At 41.5% G+C, this 21,585-nt stretch overlaps 1 protein-coding gene across 12 annotated transcripts in view; it reads right to left on the bottom strand.

Moving 5' to 3' along the window:
• Positions 1-5,701: 5,701 nt before the first annotated feature.
• bptf (bromodomain PHD finger transcription factor) overlaps positions 5,702-21,585 on the bottom strand; it is a 112,471-nt gene continuing 96,587 nt past the window's right edge. For 5 of the 12 annotated variants that reach the window (XM_078401426.1, XM_078401422.1, XM_078401421.1 and 2 more), the window contains exons 28-32: positions 20,373-20,546; positions 14,049-14,241; positions 11,905-11,989; positions 8,574-8,760; positions 5,704-7,256 (exon numbers count right to left, since the gene is read on the bottom strand). In XM_078401426.1, the coding sequence (XP_078257552.1) occupies positions 7,244-7,256; positions 8,574-8,760; positions 11,905-11,989; positions 14,049-14,241; positions 20,373-20,546 (652 nt within the window). In that variant the 3' untranslated portion in view covers positions 5,704-7,243. Of the gene's footprint in view, positions 7,257-8,569; positions 8,761-11,904; positions 11,990-14,048; positions 14,242-20,372; positions 20,547-21,585 lie in introns of those variants that run through there. The other 7 variants (XM_078401423.1, XM_078401420.1, XM_078401417.1 and 4 more) reach the window with 6 other exon arrangements.

Consider the following 21,585-nt stretch of genomic DNA (forward strand, 5'->3'; position numbering starts at 1 on the left):
TGCAAATGGCCATTTTGCTTGGGAGGAAGTCATCGTCTTAATTCAAACAGATGTTTGCAGACTGATAACTACATACTTCATATCATATCATCATATATCTACAGCCGGAAACAGGCCTTTTCGGCCCTCCAAGTCCGTGCCGCCCAGTGATCCCCGTACATTAACACTATCCTACACCCACTAGGGACAATTTTTACATTTACCCAGCCAATTAACCTACATACCTGTACGTCTTTGGAGACATACCTGTACTTATAGGCCCTCACGTTTACATGTCCCACCTGAACGATCTCTTCGTCCCTCCTGAGCAAATAATTCTACATCGTTCAATCCCTCACAGTTCCAGCTATATAAGAAAATAACTGCAGATGCTGGTACAAATCGATTTATTCACAAAATGCTGGAGTAACTCAGCAGGTCAGGCAGCATCTCGGGAGAGAAGGAATGGGTGACGTTTCGGGTCGAGACCCTTCTTCAGACTGATGTCGGGGGTGGGACAAAGGAAGGATATAGGTGGAGACAGGAAGATAGAGGGAGATCTGGGAAGGAGGAGGGGAAGGGAGGGACAGAGGAGCTATCTGAAGTTGGAGAAGTCGACGTTCATACCACCGGGCCGCAAACTGCCCAGGCGAAATATGAGGTGCTGCTCCTCCAACTTCCGGCGGGCCTCACCATGGCACTGGAGGAGGCCCATGACAGAGAGGTCAGACTGGGAATGGGAGGGGGAGTTAAAGTGCTGGGCCACCGGGAGATCAGTTGCGTTAATGCGGACCGAGCGCAGGTGTTCAGCGAAGCGATCGCCGAGCCTGCGCTTGGTTTCGCCGATATAGATAAGTTGACATCTAGAGCAGCGGATGCAATAGATGAGGTTGGAGGAGGTGCAGGTGAACCTCTGTCTCACCTGGAAAGAATGTTTGGGTCCTTTGATGGAGTTGAGGGGGGAGGTAAAGGGACAGGTGTTGCATCTCGTGCGGTTGCAAGGGAAAGTGCCCGGGGTTAGGGTGGTTTGGGTAGGAAGGGACGAGTGGACCAGGGAGTTGCGGAGGGAACGGTCTCTGCGGAACGCAGAGAGGGGAGGGGATGGGAAGATATGGCCAGTGGTGGGGTCCTGTTGTAGGTGACGGAAATGTTGGTGGATAATATGTTGGATCCGCTGGCTGGTGGGGTGGAAGGTGAGAACGAGGGGGATCCTGTCCTTGTTGCGAGTGTGGGGATGGGGAGCAAGAGCAGAGCTGCGGGATGTAGAAGAGACCCTAGTGAGAGCCTCATCTATAATGGAGGAGGGGAAGCCCCGTTTTCTGAAAAACGAGGACATCTCGGAAGCCCTAGTGTGAAACACCTCATCCCGGGCGCAGATGCGGCGTAGACGGAGGAATTGGGAGTAGGGGATAGACTTTTTGCAGGGGACCGGGTGGGAAGAAGTGTAGTCCAGATAGCTGTGCGAGTCGGTGGGCTTGTAATAAATGTCCGTCACTAGTTTTTCTCCTGTGATGGAGATGGTGAGGTCCAGAAACGGGAGGGAGATGTCAGAGATAGTCCAGGTATATTTAAGAGCAGGATGGAAATTGGAGGTGAAGTGTATAAAGTCAGTGAGTTCTGCATGGGTGTAAGAGGTAGCACCAATGCAGTCGTCAATGTAGCGGAGGTAGAGTTCGGGGATGGGGCCAGTGTACGTCTGGAACAGGGATTGTTCGACGTACCCAACAAAGAGGCAGGCGTAGCTAGGGCCCATGCGAGTGCCCATAGCCACGCCTCTGGTTTGGAGGAAGTGGGAGGAGTCAAAGGAGAAGTTGTTGAGGGTAAGAACCAGCTCTGCTAGGCGGAGGAGAGTGTTGGTCGATGGGGATTGGCTGGTTCTACGGTCGAGGAAGAAACGGAGGGCTTCGAGACCATCCTTGTGGGGGATGGAAGTGTAGAGTGACTGGACATCCATGGTGAAAATGAGGGAGTGGGGGCCTGGGAACCGGAAGTTGTCCAGGAGATGGAGAGCGTGTGAGGTGTCTTGGACGTAGGTGGGGAGGGATTTGACCAGGGGGGATAGGATGGAGTCGAGGTAGGTAGAGATAAGTTCGGTGGGGCATGAGCAGGCAGAGACAATGGGTCTGCCGGGACAATTGTGTTTGTGGATTTTGGGTAGGAGGTAGAATCGGGCCGTGCGGGGCTGGGGAACTATGAGATTGGAGGCACTGAGGGGTAGTTCGCCGGAGTTGGTGAGGTCGGTGATGGTGCTGGTGATGAAGGTCTGGTGTTTATCGGTGGGGTCATGGTCCAGGGATAGGTAGGAAGAGGTGTCTGATAGTTGTCGTCTGGCCTCGGTGCGGTAGAGGTCAGCACGCCAGACTACCACAGCCCCTCCCTTGTCAGCGGGTTTAATTATTAAGTCCGGGTTGTTGCGGAGTGAGTTGAGGGCTGCACGTTCAGGAGGGGAGAGGTTGGAGTTAGTCAGGGGAGTGGAAAATTTGAGGCGGCCGATGTCACGCCGGCAGTTTGAAATAAAAAGTTCTAGTGGGGGTAGTAGGCCATACTGGGGGGTAAAAGTGGAGGGGGTCCGTTGGAGACGGGAGAAGGGGTCATCAGTGGTGGGTCGGGACTCCTTGCCATGGAAAAAGGCTCGGAGGCGGAGGCGGCGGAAGAAGAGCTCCACGTCATGGCGGACGCGGAACTCGTTGATGTGGGGGCGGAGGGGAACAAAGGTAAGGCCTCTGCTGAGGACCGACCGTTCGGTGTCTGAAAGGGGGAGGTCAGGGGGGATGGTGAACACCCGGCAATGGTGGGGGTTGGGGTCGGATGGAGGCAGGGGGGCAGGTGGAGGGGATGTATGGTGGGGGGGTGGTGGGTTAGCTGGGCAGAGGGGGGCATGAGAACAGTTCCAGCTATTATTTTTTAGGATTATTTTAATATATTTTCTGAGTGCCAAACACTTCTGGATCACTTTCCTGTTGTATGATGACTGGAATTGTACCCAGCCTTTTACAAACACATTAACACTTCATGAAATGTACTCCCATATGTACAAGATGATTTGGGCAAGACTCTTCACACACAGCATTGTTGATTTAGGATACTTTCTCCAAACACACTCGTGCTACATTCCAAAGCCTAGGAGTCATTTAATTTATTTTTCCCACTTATTATTTTTACCTTTCCTTGTCTCAGTGAATAATTGTGAGTAGACAAACGAGACTCATGACAGAGTTGGGGGAGATAATGGAAATGTAAACCAGTAAGACGTAGAAATTTCAGGATCAGTCAGGAATAATTGAATAACACTGAATTTATTTATTTTCAGGATTGTCTTTTTCCCTGCAAAATAGTTACTAAGTAAAGGACAGGAATCTCAACACAAAATAAGTCATTGTTTGTAAGCACAAGTGGATCAGGGAGGAGGGGATAGATGGGTGTGTGGCTGTTTTCAGCATTGGAATTCTCATTCAATATAGTGACCTCCATATAAATGTACAAAATGTGTAGGAAGGAACTGCAGATGCTGGTTTATCCCAAAGATAGACAAAAAGCTGGAGAAACTGGATTTTTTCCAAAGTCAATGGTTCAAGACCAGCGACCAGAACCATAACACCACTTCTTTATTTAACTTTATCAACTCAAATCAGCAAAGAAAGAGAAATATAAAAGCCTGCAATCGTAAATCTCAGATTACTACCAGTTTTGCGACCTATTACCTGGGTATTATTTATATATTTTATACGTACACATTTGGGGACCTAGTGGAAAATATACTGCTAGAACCACAAGGTACAGACTACTGCAATTGTGAGAAATCTGAAATCGAAGGGAATGCTGGAAACATCAAACAGCATTTGTGGAAAGAGAGAAAAAAAAGTTAACATTACTGGTTGATGATCTTTTAACAAAACTCGCCAGATTTGTCACAAGCGGGAAAAACTGTTAAGTCAATTCCAGGCGGCACAGTGCTGGTGCCGCACAGCGCTAGAGACTTAGATTCCATCCTGACCCCAGATGCTGTCCGTGTGGAGTTTGCATGTTCTCCCTGTGACCGTGTGGGTTTCCTCTGGATGCTCTGGCTTCCTGCCTCATCCCAAAGATGTGCGGGTTTGTAAGTTAATTGGCCTCTGTAATAATTGCCCCTAATGTGCAGGGTATGGGATAACATGGAACTAGTGTAAACGGGTGATCAATGGTCAGTGTGGACTCAGTACACCAAAGGGCCTGTTTCCATGCTGCAACTCTAAATTAAACTCTGTGTTGACAGCTTTAACCTGCCTAGTTGGAAGCTGCATCGGAACAGTGTGGGAAGTAAAATAGAATAGAGAATTGAAAGGTCAGGTAACTGGAGGGTTAAGGTCATCCTTGTGCACAGAACAGAGGTCCCAATTTACAGATGACTTCTCTAATGTAGAGGAGACTTTTAAGTGGGTCAGGGGATTTATTTCAAAAGGTGTACAATTTCCAGCATTATTACATTGAGTTAAAAGTAAAATGTAGGATAAAGAAAGTAGTAAATTTCGATTGAGATATTGCAAGATTGTCACGACTTATAATAGGCAGCTCATGCTTACAACTATGTAGTGTACCCCTGGAATTATCACACCAACAGTGGTCAGGGCTTTCTTTAATTTAAATAATCAAAATAAATTCCTTTAAAATAATAAACTGTGTTCTTGGTTCAAAAGGCTGCTCTTTGTTGGCAGATGGAAGGAGCAACAATAAATCGCTCAGTGAATTGAAACTTACCACACTCCACAAGCTTGCTGCAAAAGACACTGACTGGTGTTGTCTCTCTCTCTCTCTCTCTCTCTCTCTCTAGAGAGAGAGAGAGAGAGACCAGGTAACTGAAGACCAATTCCGGGCACGCACACCAAAATGTGCGCTTGTCTGCAAAGCAACAAAAATATCTTTCAAGGTTAAATCTTCTCATTTGGACAAAAGCCCACCATATCGTTACCATGGGGGAACAAAGCATGCATTTTGAGTGCTCTGCTATCCAGCTATTAATGCAGTTCCATCGGCTCTTTATTCAAATTGCATCTTCGGCGAAGCACATCACAGCCAGTTCAGAGACCATTTCCAACCAATATCACCTGCAAACATCTCGATTAATTTTGCTTTCAGGCTCCCTTCTTTTGATCACCGATGATGTTTGTAAAACTGCTCCGATTCAGTTAAATTTAGCCTAGCTGTTAATTTGCTCTGCATTGCAGCTAATGGTGGAATTTGAAAGAATATTTTAATGACCATCTGAGCTCATATTTTTCAAGAAATAGGAATTTCGTAAACAAGCACGCAGATAGAAAGGGGGACCTGATGGGAGGCAAAGAAGGTACGAGTACTTTTTGTAACTTTGTAGGCGCCTTTGTGATGACTCTTTTGTGTACTTTGTATGCAAAGACAAAGGTTTTCACTGCACCTAGCTAGGTACAAGTGACAATGAAGTATCATCATCATCATGTGGTCAACATGTAGAACAGCAAATTCTCCTGACAAGTTTTTAAATTTTTTTTATTTTCTTGTGCTTGAGGAAATAAAAATTCTCTTAACTCACATCAGAAATAGCAAGGGAAATAATGTTCTTACCGTTCTGAAACTCAGCACTTGAACCGAGCAATTGATCTCAAACTTTCAATTAGATAATTTCTTCCAACACCAGAATCAGGACAAATAAACCAACGTCTGTTTTTATAAAATCAAATTGCCATGTATAAAAATGAATTAATGGCAAAAAAAATCTTCAGCTATGTTTCCTTCCAACATGAGAAAAAGATGACACCAAGGTTGATGTCAAAAACATTACTTTATTGTCTAGGATGAAATGTCCTATCAAGTACAAAAGAATTACTCTTCATAGTTGCCACAATCTGTTAAAAACATAGATAGCAATCTATTGCCTACAGGTAGGAAAGATTTTTTTTGCAACATTACTCAAACGAATAAGTTGGTAGATATGAATAAATAGTACAGAAATACTGTGACGTGGTGATGAGATGTGCAGTATTTCGCAACTCGAGAGTTAGTCCATAGCTCCCCCTATTTTAAAAACTCAATACAAATGCATACAATATGCAGCATTTCAAATTTAAAGTGCCCTCACACCTTTTCCAAATTTTGTCTCTTTTGTTAGAATTCTTGGGAGACCCAAATTCTCACAAATGGGTCATTATAAGCACATACAGAAACACTTGTGGATTTTCTCTGTGGGAGATAATGGTTTCCTCCATTTATTGTTTTCATATACATCAATATTTCTGAACCTTAATACAAAAAAAGAAACAAAAAAATTTCAGCATCTGACAAAATGTTTACATACAAGATATCTTCAGTACACACTGTTTATTTCAGTCTATCAAATTTCTGCAGAGTGATTGATAGTTTTCTGGTGCTGCATCTTCACCAAGGCGGCAGTCTAACCTGGAAGCTGCCAATGCTGCCGACTGCTCACCCAGGGATCACACGGAGCTCCCCCGCGGTTAGATATTGGTTAGCAAAAGAAAACTTCTTGTTGGATCCCATTTCGCTGTGCTCACTTGTCACTGTGTACATATGTATTTTGTGTGCGTGTGTGCATGTGTACGTGAAATGACTCCTTTCACTGAAAGAAAGGATCAAGAGTTTAATCCACTCACCGTTACCTACAGCAATTACATAAAAAAGACCGGCTTATCCGCAAGTGAGGTCTTTTTATATCAATAGGAAAAAAAAAGCACATAATTAGTTGACAAACAAGGGCAGCAGATTCTAAAAAAGAAAGCTTCATCTTTTCTCAGTAATAAATAAATACAGCTGTCAAACTTAAACATGTTTGTTTCATTAAAGACAGCTCGCAGCCAGCTTCTTCACTGAAGAACTGTGGTGATGAATTTTGCTGGGAAAACTGAAGCCAGCCCCTTGTAATAACAAGAGTGGATAGGATGCATTAGGCCTCCTACCCCATGCCAAATGAGGAGGTTGCAAGAGTCAGATAGGGCTGGTAAATGGTGGCTTATTTTATTTCTAATTTCCTTCCTTCTCCTCTTCTTTTAATCTCTCTCTTTGAGCTTCTAACAAACAAAATGGGGCTTCATCCAATTCAGTTAACTGATTGGTGCTTGAACAACGATGCTGGTTAAAGTCAGCCAGGAGAACCTGACTAAGTATATCTGCCTCTGGTGGCATTCCACTTCTCGCTGCTCTCTGGATACGGATCCTGTTATTCATGCTCTGTACGATATTGTTCCTTGTTGTTTGAAGTCTAGAGAGTGCTGCAATCTACGCAGTAGAGTGTAATTTGTTAGGAATGAGACCTAGAGAGTAGAGAAGGGGATATTTCAGCGTCCTTGTCATCACAGCACAATAGTCAAGGAATAGCAAGGGTTTTTCAATTCACACAATACAGATAGAGGAAAATTGTCAATGCATTTAATAAAATCCTGCATTTTATTTAAATGACCTTGCATTGCAAATGGAATTAATTTTTCCAATGAAAACATTTGTTTGCGTAAAATAATAATTCCTGTTTGTAATTGTCAACTTTTCCCTCCGCATATTTAAACAACAGGCAATCGGTGTGTTCTGCGCTAGCAATAAATTCAAACAATGAAACAACATGGCAAACAAATAGAAGTGGGAAACTGTACACCAAAAACAAAATTCTACTTAGATACATAGACAATAGGTGCAGGAGTAGGCCGCTCGGCCCTTCGAGCCAGCATTCAATGTGATCATGGCTGATCATCCACAATCCGAAACCCGTTCCTGCCTTCTCCCCATACCCCATGATTCTGCTAGCCCTAAGAGCTCTAACTCTCTTTTGAATGCATCCAGTGAATCGGCCTCCACTGCCTTCTAAGGCAGAGAATTCCACAAATTCACAACTCTGTGTGAATGGGCAATTTGCATGTTGCTACAGCTGGAAACCAATTGATGATAACATCACTTTACATGAATGTATTTACTTTTAATGCAGAAAATAGTGGAAGTTAACTCGCCGGATCATAATCAACCACGCAAGCTTGGATAAAGAGATTTATGTAAGGATATTAAAAGGGAGAGAGGGCTGAAGACTCTGGAGTGAATTCCTAAGTTTGGGGACATACCACAGAATCCCTTAACAAAAGTGATTTGGAATACACAAAAAAATGTAGAGCTCTGCAGAGTGTTGGGAGGTTTTAAGAGATGGGGAAGGAAGGTGTTGTGAAAGGAGTTGACAATCAAGATGAGAATTAATAAAGAGAAATATTGTTGGATCAGAAGCGAATGAAAGGTATTGAAAGGGTTATGTACGATTGGTGCAGGAGAGGATACGAGTGACAGAGCTTTGGAAGAACAGAAGCTGACAGTGGGTGCAATTCGGGATGCTGATTGGGAGAAGACTGGAAAAGCCGAGTCCAGATACAACAAATGGACATCTTATAGTTTCAGTAGATGACAGGAGAGATGGCTGATGTTATAGAGGATCGAGGTACCTACGTGACAGAAAGGTTATGATGTTAGGAAGCTCAGGTTAGAGTAAGGGAGGATGTCAAGTCGCCAAAAAACAGTAGATCTGTTTCATTCTTTTCCCCCTTTCCCAAATTTAAGAGCAGGTACTGTGGCAGTGACCATCAGCACTGCAGTCTCACCTATTTGCTTTGAAAGTCTTCAGTTTCTGTACAAAAAATGATTCTAGAACCTCTGCACATTGATAAAACGGTGAATCACTTGGATTATAGTAACGGCAGTTGTCGAAGATTTTGGTCATATCACCAACAAAGTCTGTTAGTTTCTTGTAGAATCGATGATGCACCCTTTCTTCCATGGTAGCCAGGTCTGTAATACAAATAAGTCACATTTTCATCAAACAATTGGATAAAATCTTAGAGGCATTGTTTTAAATATCTTCTGATCTCATAGAAGTTATACAAATACATATGAATATACGAATTAGTAGCAGGTTTCTCTGGTCCTTAATAAGATCATGATTGATCTGTGTAATAATCCATATTTCCTTGACCTACAATAATCTTTCAGCCCTTGCTTATCAAGAATCTAACTCTATCATAGGATTACACAAATGATCTGCTTGTATCACCCTGTGAGGAACAGAGTTCCAAAGATTCACAACAAAATGGACAGATGGTTTCTGGTCAAACTGGACTATAGCAAGGCGGGTAGACACAAAATGCTGGAGTAACTCAGCGAGACAGGCAGCATCTCTGGAGAGAAGGAATGGGTGACATTTTGGGTCGAGACCCTTCTTCAGAGATGGAAAGGCTTGCAGTGGAAGCTTTCAGCATCATATAGTAAGGCAGTGTACTGTTCGTGGAAGCTTTCAGCATCACTTACCCGTGGTGCTGCAGCAGGCAAGTGCATCCACAGGATTGGCACAGGGTTAAATAGAGTTATAGAGAGAAACAGAATGGAAAATGGTGCTTTGGGCCATCAAGTTGTGGCAACCATTTACAGTAATCCTACAGTGATCCCTTCTTTTGTGGGCAGTCAGATTGAGCCTGATCTGGGTCAACTTAGATAGTGAGGAAGATTTTTTTTTAGGAATGTCTAATGACATCTCAAATGTAATTGGAATAAACGTGATAGTGAAATGATGATACAGAGAGGAGTAACTAAAAAATAGTCAAATAAATTGATTTTAAAAGAGAAAGTACTAAATGTATTTTTTAACTGGGCAATGGAATCTGTTCAAATGCAATCCAGTCAGAAGAAGATACAACGTGCTGGAGTAACTCTGTGGGTCAGGCAGCATTTCTGGAGATGCATGGAAAGGTGATGTTTCAGGTCAGGACCCTGTGTCGGGACCAACCAGTCAAATGTTTTTTTGCTTCCATGGGTAGTTCTGCAATTTCTTAAATAAAAACGAAAGATGAAGTTTGTGAGCGGGCTAGGTATTTTTTTTTAAATGGGGTGTAATGGAAAAGAACTGGACAGGCGGACTGAATAATAAAGCATTGGTCCATGCATTACATGGTAGCCTGACAACACAATGAACTGCTTTGCGGATAAACAATAGCCACTTGGGGAAAGCTAATAACCATTCCCGTCGTAAAACTGCAAATGGCACAAAGGGATATTTATGTCATGTAAGAAAGCACAATTTTTGTAATGAGAAAATTCTGTTAGGCTATATATTTTTTAATGGCAAGTGTCTCACATTTTAAAGTTCTTTAAAAAAGGTTTATCAGTCTGATTCAACCAACTGGTCCAGAGCAAATGTTTTCCCACATGCTTGTGTGCTAAGTGAGAAACATTAAAATTGTGTCTTGGTTAATGTCCTGTGGAGGCAGATTGTTATCATTGCATGCCCTGACCACTACCTTCAAACAGTCATCACTCCTGAGACCAAAGCTACTAAAGTGTGAAAGACCAAGGGACTGATCCCCTTTCATCTGGATATTTATACCCCTTATTTGTCATCAACACAAAAACAAGCAGCTTTCCAAATCTGTAATTTACAGTCTGCCTTGTTTTGATTCCTCTTAAGCAAATTAAGTTTTAGAAAGTAAATGGAGACAGAGGACAGGCATGCATAACGTAAAGCCAAAATGCTGATCAGAAAAGATAACAGTGTGAATTTGCTACCAGTACTGTTTAAACTGCAAATCAGATAGACTGTTATCATATAATTATAATATAAACTCCTCTCCCCCTCCTCCACTAAATGTCAGTTAACCAGTTCCACAGTTCGAGACGATGTATTCCACTTGGGATCACACCGTGCAGAGCCAATAATTGGCGTATCAGGGAACCACCCTGTCCGAGGTCATTTGTTGCCAGCCCTGATTTTTCCTGGTCTTTTCTTGCTTCCAGATCCACCTCTCCATCAGTTTGAAGAAGGGTCCCGAACTCTACACCTATCGTCTCAGCAGCCATTGTTTATGTAACCTGCTCTGGCAGGTAAATGACTATTTCACAGCAAGAGGATTCCAGTCTAAATGTACAGTAGTTGGAAATTTTGCTAACTTGTCCACTCCTTCCCCATGCAGATACAAAAACTCAGGATTGTGTGGCCAAGTAAAATTTTAACTTTAAATGGGTTAAAGATTGGTGTAAAAGAAAAATAATTCATGGATCAATACCGGAGTGCGTGAGAGCTGTTCTACTGGGATGTGTTTCATTTAACTTGAGCTTGGGCCAGTGTCTGAGCAAATCAAATAACTAGAGATGCCATTAGGCTTCAAACCAAACAGTGAGTGGGAGGGCCCAGATGAGAAGATATACAAGGAAAAGTCAGGCAGTGGTGACATTGCTTAGTCCATCATGGACCTCCCCACCATCAAAAAGATCTACAGGAAGCACTGCCTCAAGAAGGCAGCTAATATCATTAAAGACCAACACCACTCTGGCCACTCTCTCATCTCGCAGGTACCATTGGGTAGTTACAGGAGCCTGAGAACAGTTACCTCTACGTTCATGAACAGCTTCTTCCCATCAATCAAGCCACGAGGGACAACCCCAACCACAACCCTACCTCAGGATCAAAAATCTATGGCCTTTGGATAAGAGATGCATTATGTACTTCATCCACAAGGAAACATTTCTTCACTCAAGAGGTTGTAACTCTCTGGTATTCTCTAGTCTAGATGGCATGGAGGCCAAGTCCCTGAATCTGTTTAAGGTTGAAACAGATAGATTTTTTGAGTATTCTGAAGTAAGAGTTATGGGGAACAGGCAGGAGAGTGGATTGATGCCAAGAAAAATATAACCATGATCTTATTGAAGAGCAGAGCAAACTCAAATCAGCCTAATGATCTATTTCTTATATTCAATCAACTTTCCCTGTCAATATTGCTTTACATCCAGCCACAGTGACCTGTGTATGACAGCTTTAACATTCCATACTCGGCTCCTTCAATTGCATATCAGAGAGAACAATTTCAACAGTGGAAATCATGCACAATTATTAAAATGATCTCCTTTCTAAAAATGGTGTCAGGCTGACTGGTAAACAATACTTACCCATTGGCTCTTTGATGATACCATAATAATCTGGTGCATCATTGGGATCTACAGGTTCCAAGAAGGGCCAGGCCATTTTATGAGCCTATTGAAGAATTAAACAGTATATTAAACTTAAAATGCTTCAGTAAAATTACCAACAAATGGAGTTGCAACCTCAATCTTCATTAAAAACAATATTATAAAGCAAGTGGAGACACAAGGAACTGCAGATGCTGGCTAAGGTATCCTAATTTCCAACTCTGAGCTTTCCAGGAATTGATACTAACATCTTTATGAGTGTTTATTCTTCCTTTCCATGTCACTTGAAACTGGGACTACCACTGCCGGTGGAATTATATTTCAGAAAATATTTTACTTCCAGAGAATAAAGAAAAATGTATGGAATTAGAAGGGCGGAAGGTGGAAGGAAATGTGAAATATACATTACTATTGTAAAATCTCCCATCAGACCATAATTGGAGTTTATTAGAGGACTGAATAAGCATTCAGTCAATGAACTAAACATGTGGATTGGGTTGTGTAAGAAAATAACTGCAGATGCTGGTACAAATCGAAGGTATTTATTTCACAAAATGCTGGAGTAACTCAGCATCTCAGGAGAGAAGGAATGGGTGACGTTTCGGGTCGAGACCCTTCTTCAGACTGATGTCAGGTGGGCGAGACAAATGAAGGATATAGGTAGAGACAGAAAGATAGAGGGAGAACTGGGAAGGCGGAGGGGAAGAGAGGGACAGAGGTTGCTCTATTTATCCCATCTGCAGTACCACAAACTGTGGCTCCATTATGTAACACCAGTCACTTAAAGTTTACTACAGGAAAATAAATTCAAAATGGCAGCATTGAAGGTGCAGCCAATAAAGGCAAACTTCAAGTTTATATTGTGTAAGAAGGAACTGCAGATGCTGGTTTAAACTTTGCAAGTTTATATTCATTGATAAAAAATTTTTTGGCAGTTCCTTGGAGTTGAGGCTGACTTACTTCCACTATAGGTTTGTGAGTTTTGAGGTGACTGATGAGCCCAAAGGGAGAACGGCAGACGTGTGGGCAGGAAGTAGCTGAAAGGCCAGAAGGGTGGGTAGCTTGAGAGGTGGCATACTCTTCCACTATTTATACAGGTTTCTGTATGCTCCCAATGCATGTCATCAAGGTTTGCAATCTCAAATATTCCTCCTCTGACCAGTAATGGGCTAAGATTTCCTTGGAGTCTGTGGGGATGTTGCAGTTCTTTAGGAAAGCTAATTTAAGGATGTTCTGCAGTCCTCCTGGCAAGAGTTAGATACTTGGATGAAAATAAGAGATATACCACATGTAGCTTTTAGAGGTGATCAGCACAATCCTCAAATACACCTTGGACAGTCAGCTTTTAGGAAAGTGCTGAGTTTAATAGGATTGCAAAATGTGTTTTATTAGGGATTCCTTTGACCCAGTAATCTTAACTCTCCAAAATCTCAGTGCAATATTCAACAGCATAAGTTAACATGTATCTTCCTCCATAGATTATGAAACTAGTGATGGTCAACTGGTGCCAGGTAATAATTCCTTTGTTGCTTTGGTTCACAGATGGGAAGATGACATTCTTCAATCAGACCCAAAATTAGAAACATAATTTTAAAAATGTATCAAGCAATAGCATCTCTAGATGAGCATACGTAATAACTTTAAGCAGTATTTACACCTCACAATTTGTTTCCATTTTCAGCTGATAGAGTAATACACATGGCAGGCAGTGAATTTTAAAATGTTCGCAAATTCATTTAAATGTTGCGATTGATAAAATGGTTTTCTTCAGGCTTCTGTTAAGTTATGCCATTTTTTAAGCAAGGCACCTTCACAGAGAGAGCTAAGAGTCTGAACCCTTCAATGATCAACACGGACAACTAACATAAGGGGTTCTTTCAACAGCACAATCCTGTCAGTTATAGTTTTTATTTAGATGAATTGGGAAGGAGGAGGGTACTTTCAGCTCACTCTCCATATCAAAGAGGACTTGCAGATTATTATTGGCAAAAGTATGGAAGGCCTCAGCTTAAATTACTCCCCTCTCTTTTAGTAGAGATTGTTTTGGGTTGATAAAATTGACTGAAAACAGAAAAGTTATTGACAGAATGAATTAAAAGTAGCTACAACATAAAATGTCTTACTTGTAATGAGCGTAGCACCCGTCTCAGACCCTCATAGTCTTTGTCTGAAAGCGGGCTGAGCACAGTCATGGCATCTTCTGTGGACTGGCACTGTGGACAGACATACTCGTCAATGAGATCTGCCTCACTCTGTAATATGCCAACACAGCGCCCATGGTACCAGTTCTGACAACGGTCACAGCCAATGTAAAACCTACGGGTTGAAAGAAATGAAATATATTAACTGTTATTTGCAGCAACAATGACAAAATGCACCGTTGGGTACTTATTGAGATTGTCTCAGCAGGCTCTCTTGGTTACGTATTGTAACAAGGCAGTTCAGTCATGCAGACCAAAAGACCTTTAGTTTAATCCAGTTAATGCAGGCTTAGTTGAAGTAGTGGAATGCCAGAAAAAGGTCACAAAATCTAGTCTGTAAAGCATCAGTCCAACTCTCATCCTCAATAGTTATCCAGACCCCTGGAGCTAAATACTTACTAAAGATATTGTTTTCCAAATGGAAAATAAATGTGAGCCGCAGGGCCTGTTCTTGGGCTGTTTTGTTCAATGAAACATACAGTGCCCTTCATAATGTTTGGGACAAAGGCCCAGCATTTATTTATTTGCCTCTGTACTCCACAATTTGACATTTGTAATGGAAAAAATATCACATGTGGTTAAAGTGCACATTGTCAGATTTTAATAAAGGCCATTTTTATACATTTTGGTTTCACCATGTAGAAATTACAGCAGTGTTTATACATAGTCCCCCCCATTTCAGGGCACCATAATGTTTGGGACACACCAATGTCATGTAAATGAAAGTAGTCATGTTTAGTATTTTATTGCATATCCTTTGCATGCAATGACTGCTTGAAGTCTGCAATTCATGGACATCACCAGTTGCTGGGTGTCTTCTCTGGTGATGCTCTGCCAGGCCTGTACTGCAGCCATCTTTAGCGTATGCTTGTTTTGGGGGCTAATCCCCTTCAGTTTTCTCTTTAGCATATAAAAGGCAAGCTCAATTGGGTTCAGATCGGGTGATTGAATTGGCCACTCAAGAACTGACCATTCTTTATTGCTTTAGCAGTATGTTTGTGATCTTTGTCTTGCTGTAGAACCGCCAGCCAATGAGTTTTGAGGCATTTGTTTGAACTTGAGCAGATAGGATGTGTCTATACACTTCAGAATTCATTATGCTATTCCATCAGCAGTTGTATCATCAATGAAGATAAGTGAGTCAATACCTTCAGCAGCCATACATGCCCAGGCCATAACACCCCCATCACCGTGTTTCACAGATGAGGTGGTATGCTTTGGATCTTGGGCAGTTCCTTCGCTCCTCCATACTTTGCTCTTGCCATCACTCTGATACGTTAATCTTCGTCTCATCTGTCCACTAGACCTTTTACCAGAACTGTAGTTGATCTTTCTTAATGATGTTCCAAACAGTTGATTTTGATAAGCCTAAGGTTTGGCTGATGTCTCTAACAGTTTTATTCTTGTTTCTCAGTCTCATAATGGCTTTTTTGACTTTCATTGGCACAACTTTGGTCCTCATGTTGATAAACAGCAATAAAAGTTTCCAAAGGTGATGGAAAGACTGGAGGAAAGACGAGGTGCTGAGAGCTCTTTTGTACCTGCATATGGAGCCAATTAAACACACCCGAGCAATTACAAACGCCTGTGAAGCCATGTGTCCCAAACAATGGTGCCCTGAAATGGGGGGGGGGAGACGAACGACGACTATGATAAACACAGCTGTAAACTCTATCTGGTGAAACCAAAATGCATAAAAATTGCCTTAAATAAAATCTGACAATGTGCACTTTAACCACATGTGATTTTTTGTATTACAAATATCAAATTGTGGAGCACAGAGGCAAATATATAAATGATGGGTCTTTGTCCCAAACATTAAGGAGGGCACTGTAAATAGTAGTGGGCTTTTCACCACTTTGAGTCTGGTCCACCTTTCAAAAATCACGCAAATTTGTAGATTTCTGAGATCTGTAATCATGTCTACTTTGTTTGATCCTGACATTGTTCCCCATGTACCGTGCTTTACAAATGACTAACATTTTCCCCACGACCAATTTCAGGCGTACTAGTCGAAATTTCTCTTTCCCTCTCTCCCATTTTTTAAAATAGTCAGATTACATTAACTACCATTCAATATGTTGAATCTGCTTCGTCGTCTAATGAATATTGGAAAATAATCATTTAAGGCATCTATTATTTTTAGGACTTTTCCTTAGGTTTTCTGGGATGCAGACTATTGAGGGCCCTGTGAATTTATCAGACTTTAATCCCTTCAATTTTCCTATTGACATTTTCCCTGCAAATACTGGTTTAATTTAGTTCTGCCCTTTCACTTTGCCCCATGTTCGGCAACATTTCTGGTTTTTTTTGTTTGTAATATCCTTCTTTGTGAAAGCAGAACCAATGTTAAAAAAAACTGGTTCACAATTTTTCTTGTCCACCATTAAAAATCCCCTTCTTTGATTGTAGGAGATCTACATTTGTTTTCACTAATCCTTTTCTCTTCACAAAGAGAGAAGTTTTTAAATCAGTTTTTAAGTCGGTTGCAATTATGTTCTCATACTTTATTTTGCCCTTCTTTAACCAACCTGATGCCTTTTGCAGGATCTTAAATGATAGCAAATAAGTCCTTCTTCAGTTGTATAGGGCCCTGCTGAGACCACATCTGGAGTATTGTGTGCAGTTTTGGTCTCCTAATTTGAGGATGTCCTTGCTATTGAGGCAGTGCAGCGTAGGTTCGCGAGGTTAATCCCTAGGATGGAGGGACTGTCATGTGAGGAAAGATTGGAAAGACTGGGCTTCTATTCACTGGAGTTTAGAAGGATGAGAGGGGATCTTATAGAGACGTATAAAATTATAAAAGGACTAGACAAGCTAGATGCAGGAAAAATGTTCCCAATGTTGGGGGAGTCCAGAACCAGGGGACAGTCCAAGAATAAAGGGGAGGCCATTTAAAACTGAGGTGAGAAGAAACCTTTTCACCCAGAGAGTTGTGAATTTGTGGAATTCTCTGCCACAGAAGGCAGTGGAGGCCAATTCACTTGATGAATTTAAAAGAGAGTTAGATAGAGCTCTAGGGGCTAGTGGAATCAAGGGATATGGAGAGAAGGCAGGCACAGGTTACTGATTGTAGATGATCAGCCATGATCACAATGAATGGCGGTGCTGGCTCAAAGGGCCAAATGGCCTCCTCCTGTACCTATTTCTATGCTTCTATATTTCTATTCCCCATTCCACAGGTTGACTACCTTTTCTGGCCATTTTATCCTCATCTTCTTTGGAACTAATACTATCCCAATTTTAGTTTTGTAAGCCACGTTTGAGCCACCTTTCCCGATTTAATTTTATGCTGAAAGGAATTAACAATCGTAATTCATCCATGTGGTTTTTAAATGTTTGCCGCTCACTATCCACTGCCATCCCTTGAAGTAACTTTTCTCATGTAGCTGATTTGTGCCTCAATCCTTTATAGTTTCCCTGATAGAGATTTAGAAATCTCATCTCCAGCATAAATGTTCTCATTCCCTATCTTTATGAAAATTCTATTATGACCGATTGCTCTTCCCAAAGCAATCCTATACAACAAAGATGTCTCATTACATAAGACCAAGTTTGGAATGGTTTGTTCTCTATTTAGATTCGCAACATATTGGTCCAGAAAAAACATGAAGACTAACTGAAATTCAGCTTATACCCCATCTTCACCATGTATTGATTTCTCTTCTGCTAATGATTTGACTCTACCTCCTTGTCATTTCTGTTAAAACTTCCTGAATCCCATTATGTTCAGCTTCCACCGCTGGCATCCTCTGAAATAACTACCTTATCATATGCATTTATAAGCGATGTGCAGTTAATTCATCAACCTTAAGTCACCTCATGCATTACTGTGAACACTCTGTACATTAACACTACAGCTTCAAACTTGTCTTTTTAACATTCTTTGTCAGTCGCACAGCATGGAAACAGGCCATCAGCCGATCCTGCCCGTGCCGACCAAAATGTGCCATCTACGCTAGTCATACCTGCTCACGTGTGGCCTACATCCCCTCTAAATCTTTCCTATTCATGTACCTGTTCAAATGTCTTTTAATTATTGTAGTACCTGTCTCAACTACCTCATCTGGCAGCTCATTCCATATACCCACCATCTTCTGTGTGAAAAGGTTGCCCCTCAAGTTCCGCTTAAATCTTTCCCCTCTCACCTTAAACCTAAGTCCTTCGATCCCCCTACTCAGAGTAAAAGACTCTGTCATTCACCCTATCTATTTCCCCTCATGATTTTATAAACCTCTATAAGTTCATAAGTGATAGGAGCAGAATTAGGCCATTTGGCCCATCAAGTCTACTCCGCCATTTAATCTATCTCTACCTCCAAACCCCATTACCCCTGACACCCATACTAATCAAGAATTTATCTATCTCTGCCTTAAAAATATCCACTGACTTGGACTCCATAGCCTTCTGCAGCAATGAATTCCACAGATTCACCACCCTCTGACTTAAGAAATTGCTCCTCCTCTCCTCTCCCTAAAGGAACGTCCTTTTATTCTGAGGCTGTGACCTCCGGTCCTAGACTATACCACTGGTGGAAGCATCTTCTCAATATCCACTCTATTCAAGCCTTTCACCCCTCTTAGTCATCTTAACTCCTTCCCAACAGCAGTAGCTTACACCTCTGCAGGGACATTGGTTCCAGTCTGATCAAGATGTAATTCCTCCTGCTTGTACAGGTCCAGTCCCAAGCAAGTTGGTGACAGCAACTTATTTTAATTCACGTAATGCCACTAAAACTTTAAAATTACAACACCCAAGCAGAATTATGAGTAAGCCTTGGGATCAAAGAATACCCAAATTTGTACGAGGTAGCAATTGATTTAAGCCACTAAAATATATTAGACATATTGTTTCACATTAAAAAGAAAACTGTCACAGATAGCAGAAGCACAATATTGCAAAGCTTGGGAACAGCAATTTTCAACAGGGATTAAACAAATGCCACATATTTTCTACTTTAGACAGAAATGTCCAAGTCAAGCTGTCAAGTTAAGATTTCAAGCCACAATAGTTTCCACTATTAACAAAGCAAGAAACTTACTTGAAACCTGTAAACATCTATCGCTTAATATCAGCACAAGGCCTCCAAAAAGCACAATACAAACAAAACCCGAAACGTCACCCATTCCTTCTCTCCCGAGATGCTGCCTGACCTGCTGAGTTACTCCAACATTTTGTGTCCACCTTAGTCTAAATACTCAGCAGATTCTATAGAGAAAAATTTAACATTCCAGAAATGAATTCTGGAAAAGTTCAAACATTTTTCTCTATATCGGTGCTACCTTGACTTGCTAAGCATTTCAATTATTTCCTGCCTCGGTTTCAGATTACCAGCATCCGCAGAAATTTCTTTGAGCTCCAAAACAAAGTCCAAGTCAACTTTTGGACAATTCAGAAGTTTTTGATGTCTCGCAATGTAAAAACATTTCTTCACAAACACCGAGCAGATTTAAGATAAAATAAAATTCCCCTCAGTGTTCCAGATGGACATGGAGAGAAAGAGTCACACAGACCATGATTCATTTCCAGAAGAGATTTTCAACTTGGATACTGAGCTGGATTTGCAAGACTGAGGACAGGTATAAAACAATCAAGGCTCTAATTAGTTATGCACACACTGTTGTATTTGCGTATGGAATGATTGTACTCATGTATAGTATGATCTGTATTAACTGGATGGCAGTTCTGAACCTCAGTACTCATGACATAATAAACCAATACAATCCTGAAATGCATTATTTGGCAAGGACATAATTAGCTTTGCCATGTTTAACTCAACATGGACCAATAGCTAGCCAATTCCAATTGCCTAAGCTTGCAATTCTGGAGTATTTGCTTGGTCAGGTTACCAGAATGCTCAGAACCGGTGGGACTGTATCCCAGCAGAGAGTCCATGTTTTCAGATAAAGCCTAGGAAGGGGAAAAAAAGCGTACACTAATGATGGTTCGTACACTAATGATGGTTGTTTTATCCAGAATGGATGGGACTGCAGAATAATGACTTGCACACATCCAAACATAATGGAGAAAATACAAGCACAGCAGAAAATCCATGGATTATCTTTGGCAGATATTAAAAAATGGAGTAATAACATATATTACAGGCAAGTTTACTATGATTTCATGCAGTTTGCATCACAAACAGCAGGTAAGCAGCATTGATAAAAGGACAATAGTGCATGCCTGTCCCTCAATAGGAAAGCATTCAAAGGGCGATATAAAGTCTCTGTTGACGTTTCAGCTTACTGTGATTCGTCGTATGGTGTTCTACAGATACAGTAGAGCTCCTCGCTGCTGCCCTCCTGTGCTCGTTTACACTCATTGCAAATGTACTCATCCATTTTTTTAGCCTCTTTTTCTGTGATACCAACACATTCTCCATGATACCAATTCGTACAGAGATCACAGCCAATGTAGAACCTGAAAAACGAACACACACATTGGAGTGTGTTTAAGCTTCTCTCCCTCCCATTAAAAAAGTTTCATGCAAAGGCAACATGATGGTGCAGCATACTAGTGTGCTGACATGTTAGATCAGAGTAGGCAGATAAGGACCCTGTCTTACAGAATCAACAGGCCCATCGCAACCAGGATATTTGGGAAGACAGGTTGATCCTATAGTGCTCCCCCAGAGAAGATATAAAAACAAGAGAGAGAGTCAAATTGGACCTCACTTGTACGCCTGTCAATGGCAAATTGTTATCTGTCTGTTTGTTTCGGAATTTGGCATGGACCAAGAGAAAGTTGGTGCTTGGCATGAGGAGATTAATTAATAAAAATGAAAAAAAAAACAATCCATGGATTCACATGTTTTGGGAGTTTTAGAAATGTGTCCAATTCCTACCTACAATAAAAAAAATTCACCTTGTTATCCACGCACCCACTGGAGCAAAGATGTTTGTCCAGTACTACAGCTGCCTCGTGTAGAAAGGAATTGAGATGCTGGTTTATTCCTTAGACACAAATGCTGCAGTAACTCAGTGGGTCAGGTGACGTTTCAGGTCGACCCAAAATGTTACCTATTCCTTTTCTCCAGAGATGCTGCCTGACCCGCTGAGTTACTCCAGCATTTTGTGTCTAACTACAAATAACTCCTTGGCCAATGACAATGCTTCCAATTGACCTACCAGGAATTTCAAAAGACTGATCGAGTCTTTTTCTCATTAAAGACCTATGCTCCCTTGTCAGCAAACTAACTTTCAGTTGTACAAAAAAGTTATTTTGTTATGACAGATATCTCAGATAGCAGACCATGTGATTACATTGGGTGTCAGGATTAATCACAATACTGAATACGAGGCGTGGACTCTCCTTAGATTTTGTATCTGAAGTTGTGTTTGTTTTGGTGGTAATATTCCTATAGAAATGATTATTTTCTCTTTGTTCTTCACCCAGGCTAAGAAACTTTCTCCTTTTGCTATGGTCCTTTGTCTTGATACCAATGCAACAGATAACTAAT

This window comes from Rhinoraja longicauda, chromosome 6 (genome assembly GCF_053455715.1).
Source record: "Rhinoraja longicauda isolate Sanriku21f chromosome 6, sRhiLon1.1, whole genome shotgun sequence".
NCBI lineage: Eukaryota > Metazoa > Chordata > Chondrichthyes > Rajiformes > Arhynchobatidae > Rhinoraja > Rhinoraja longicauda.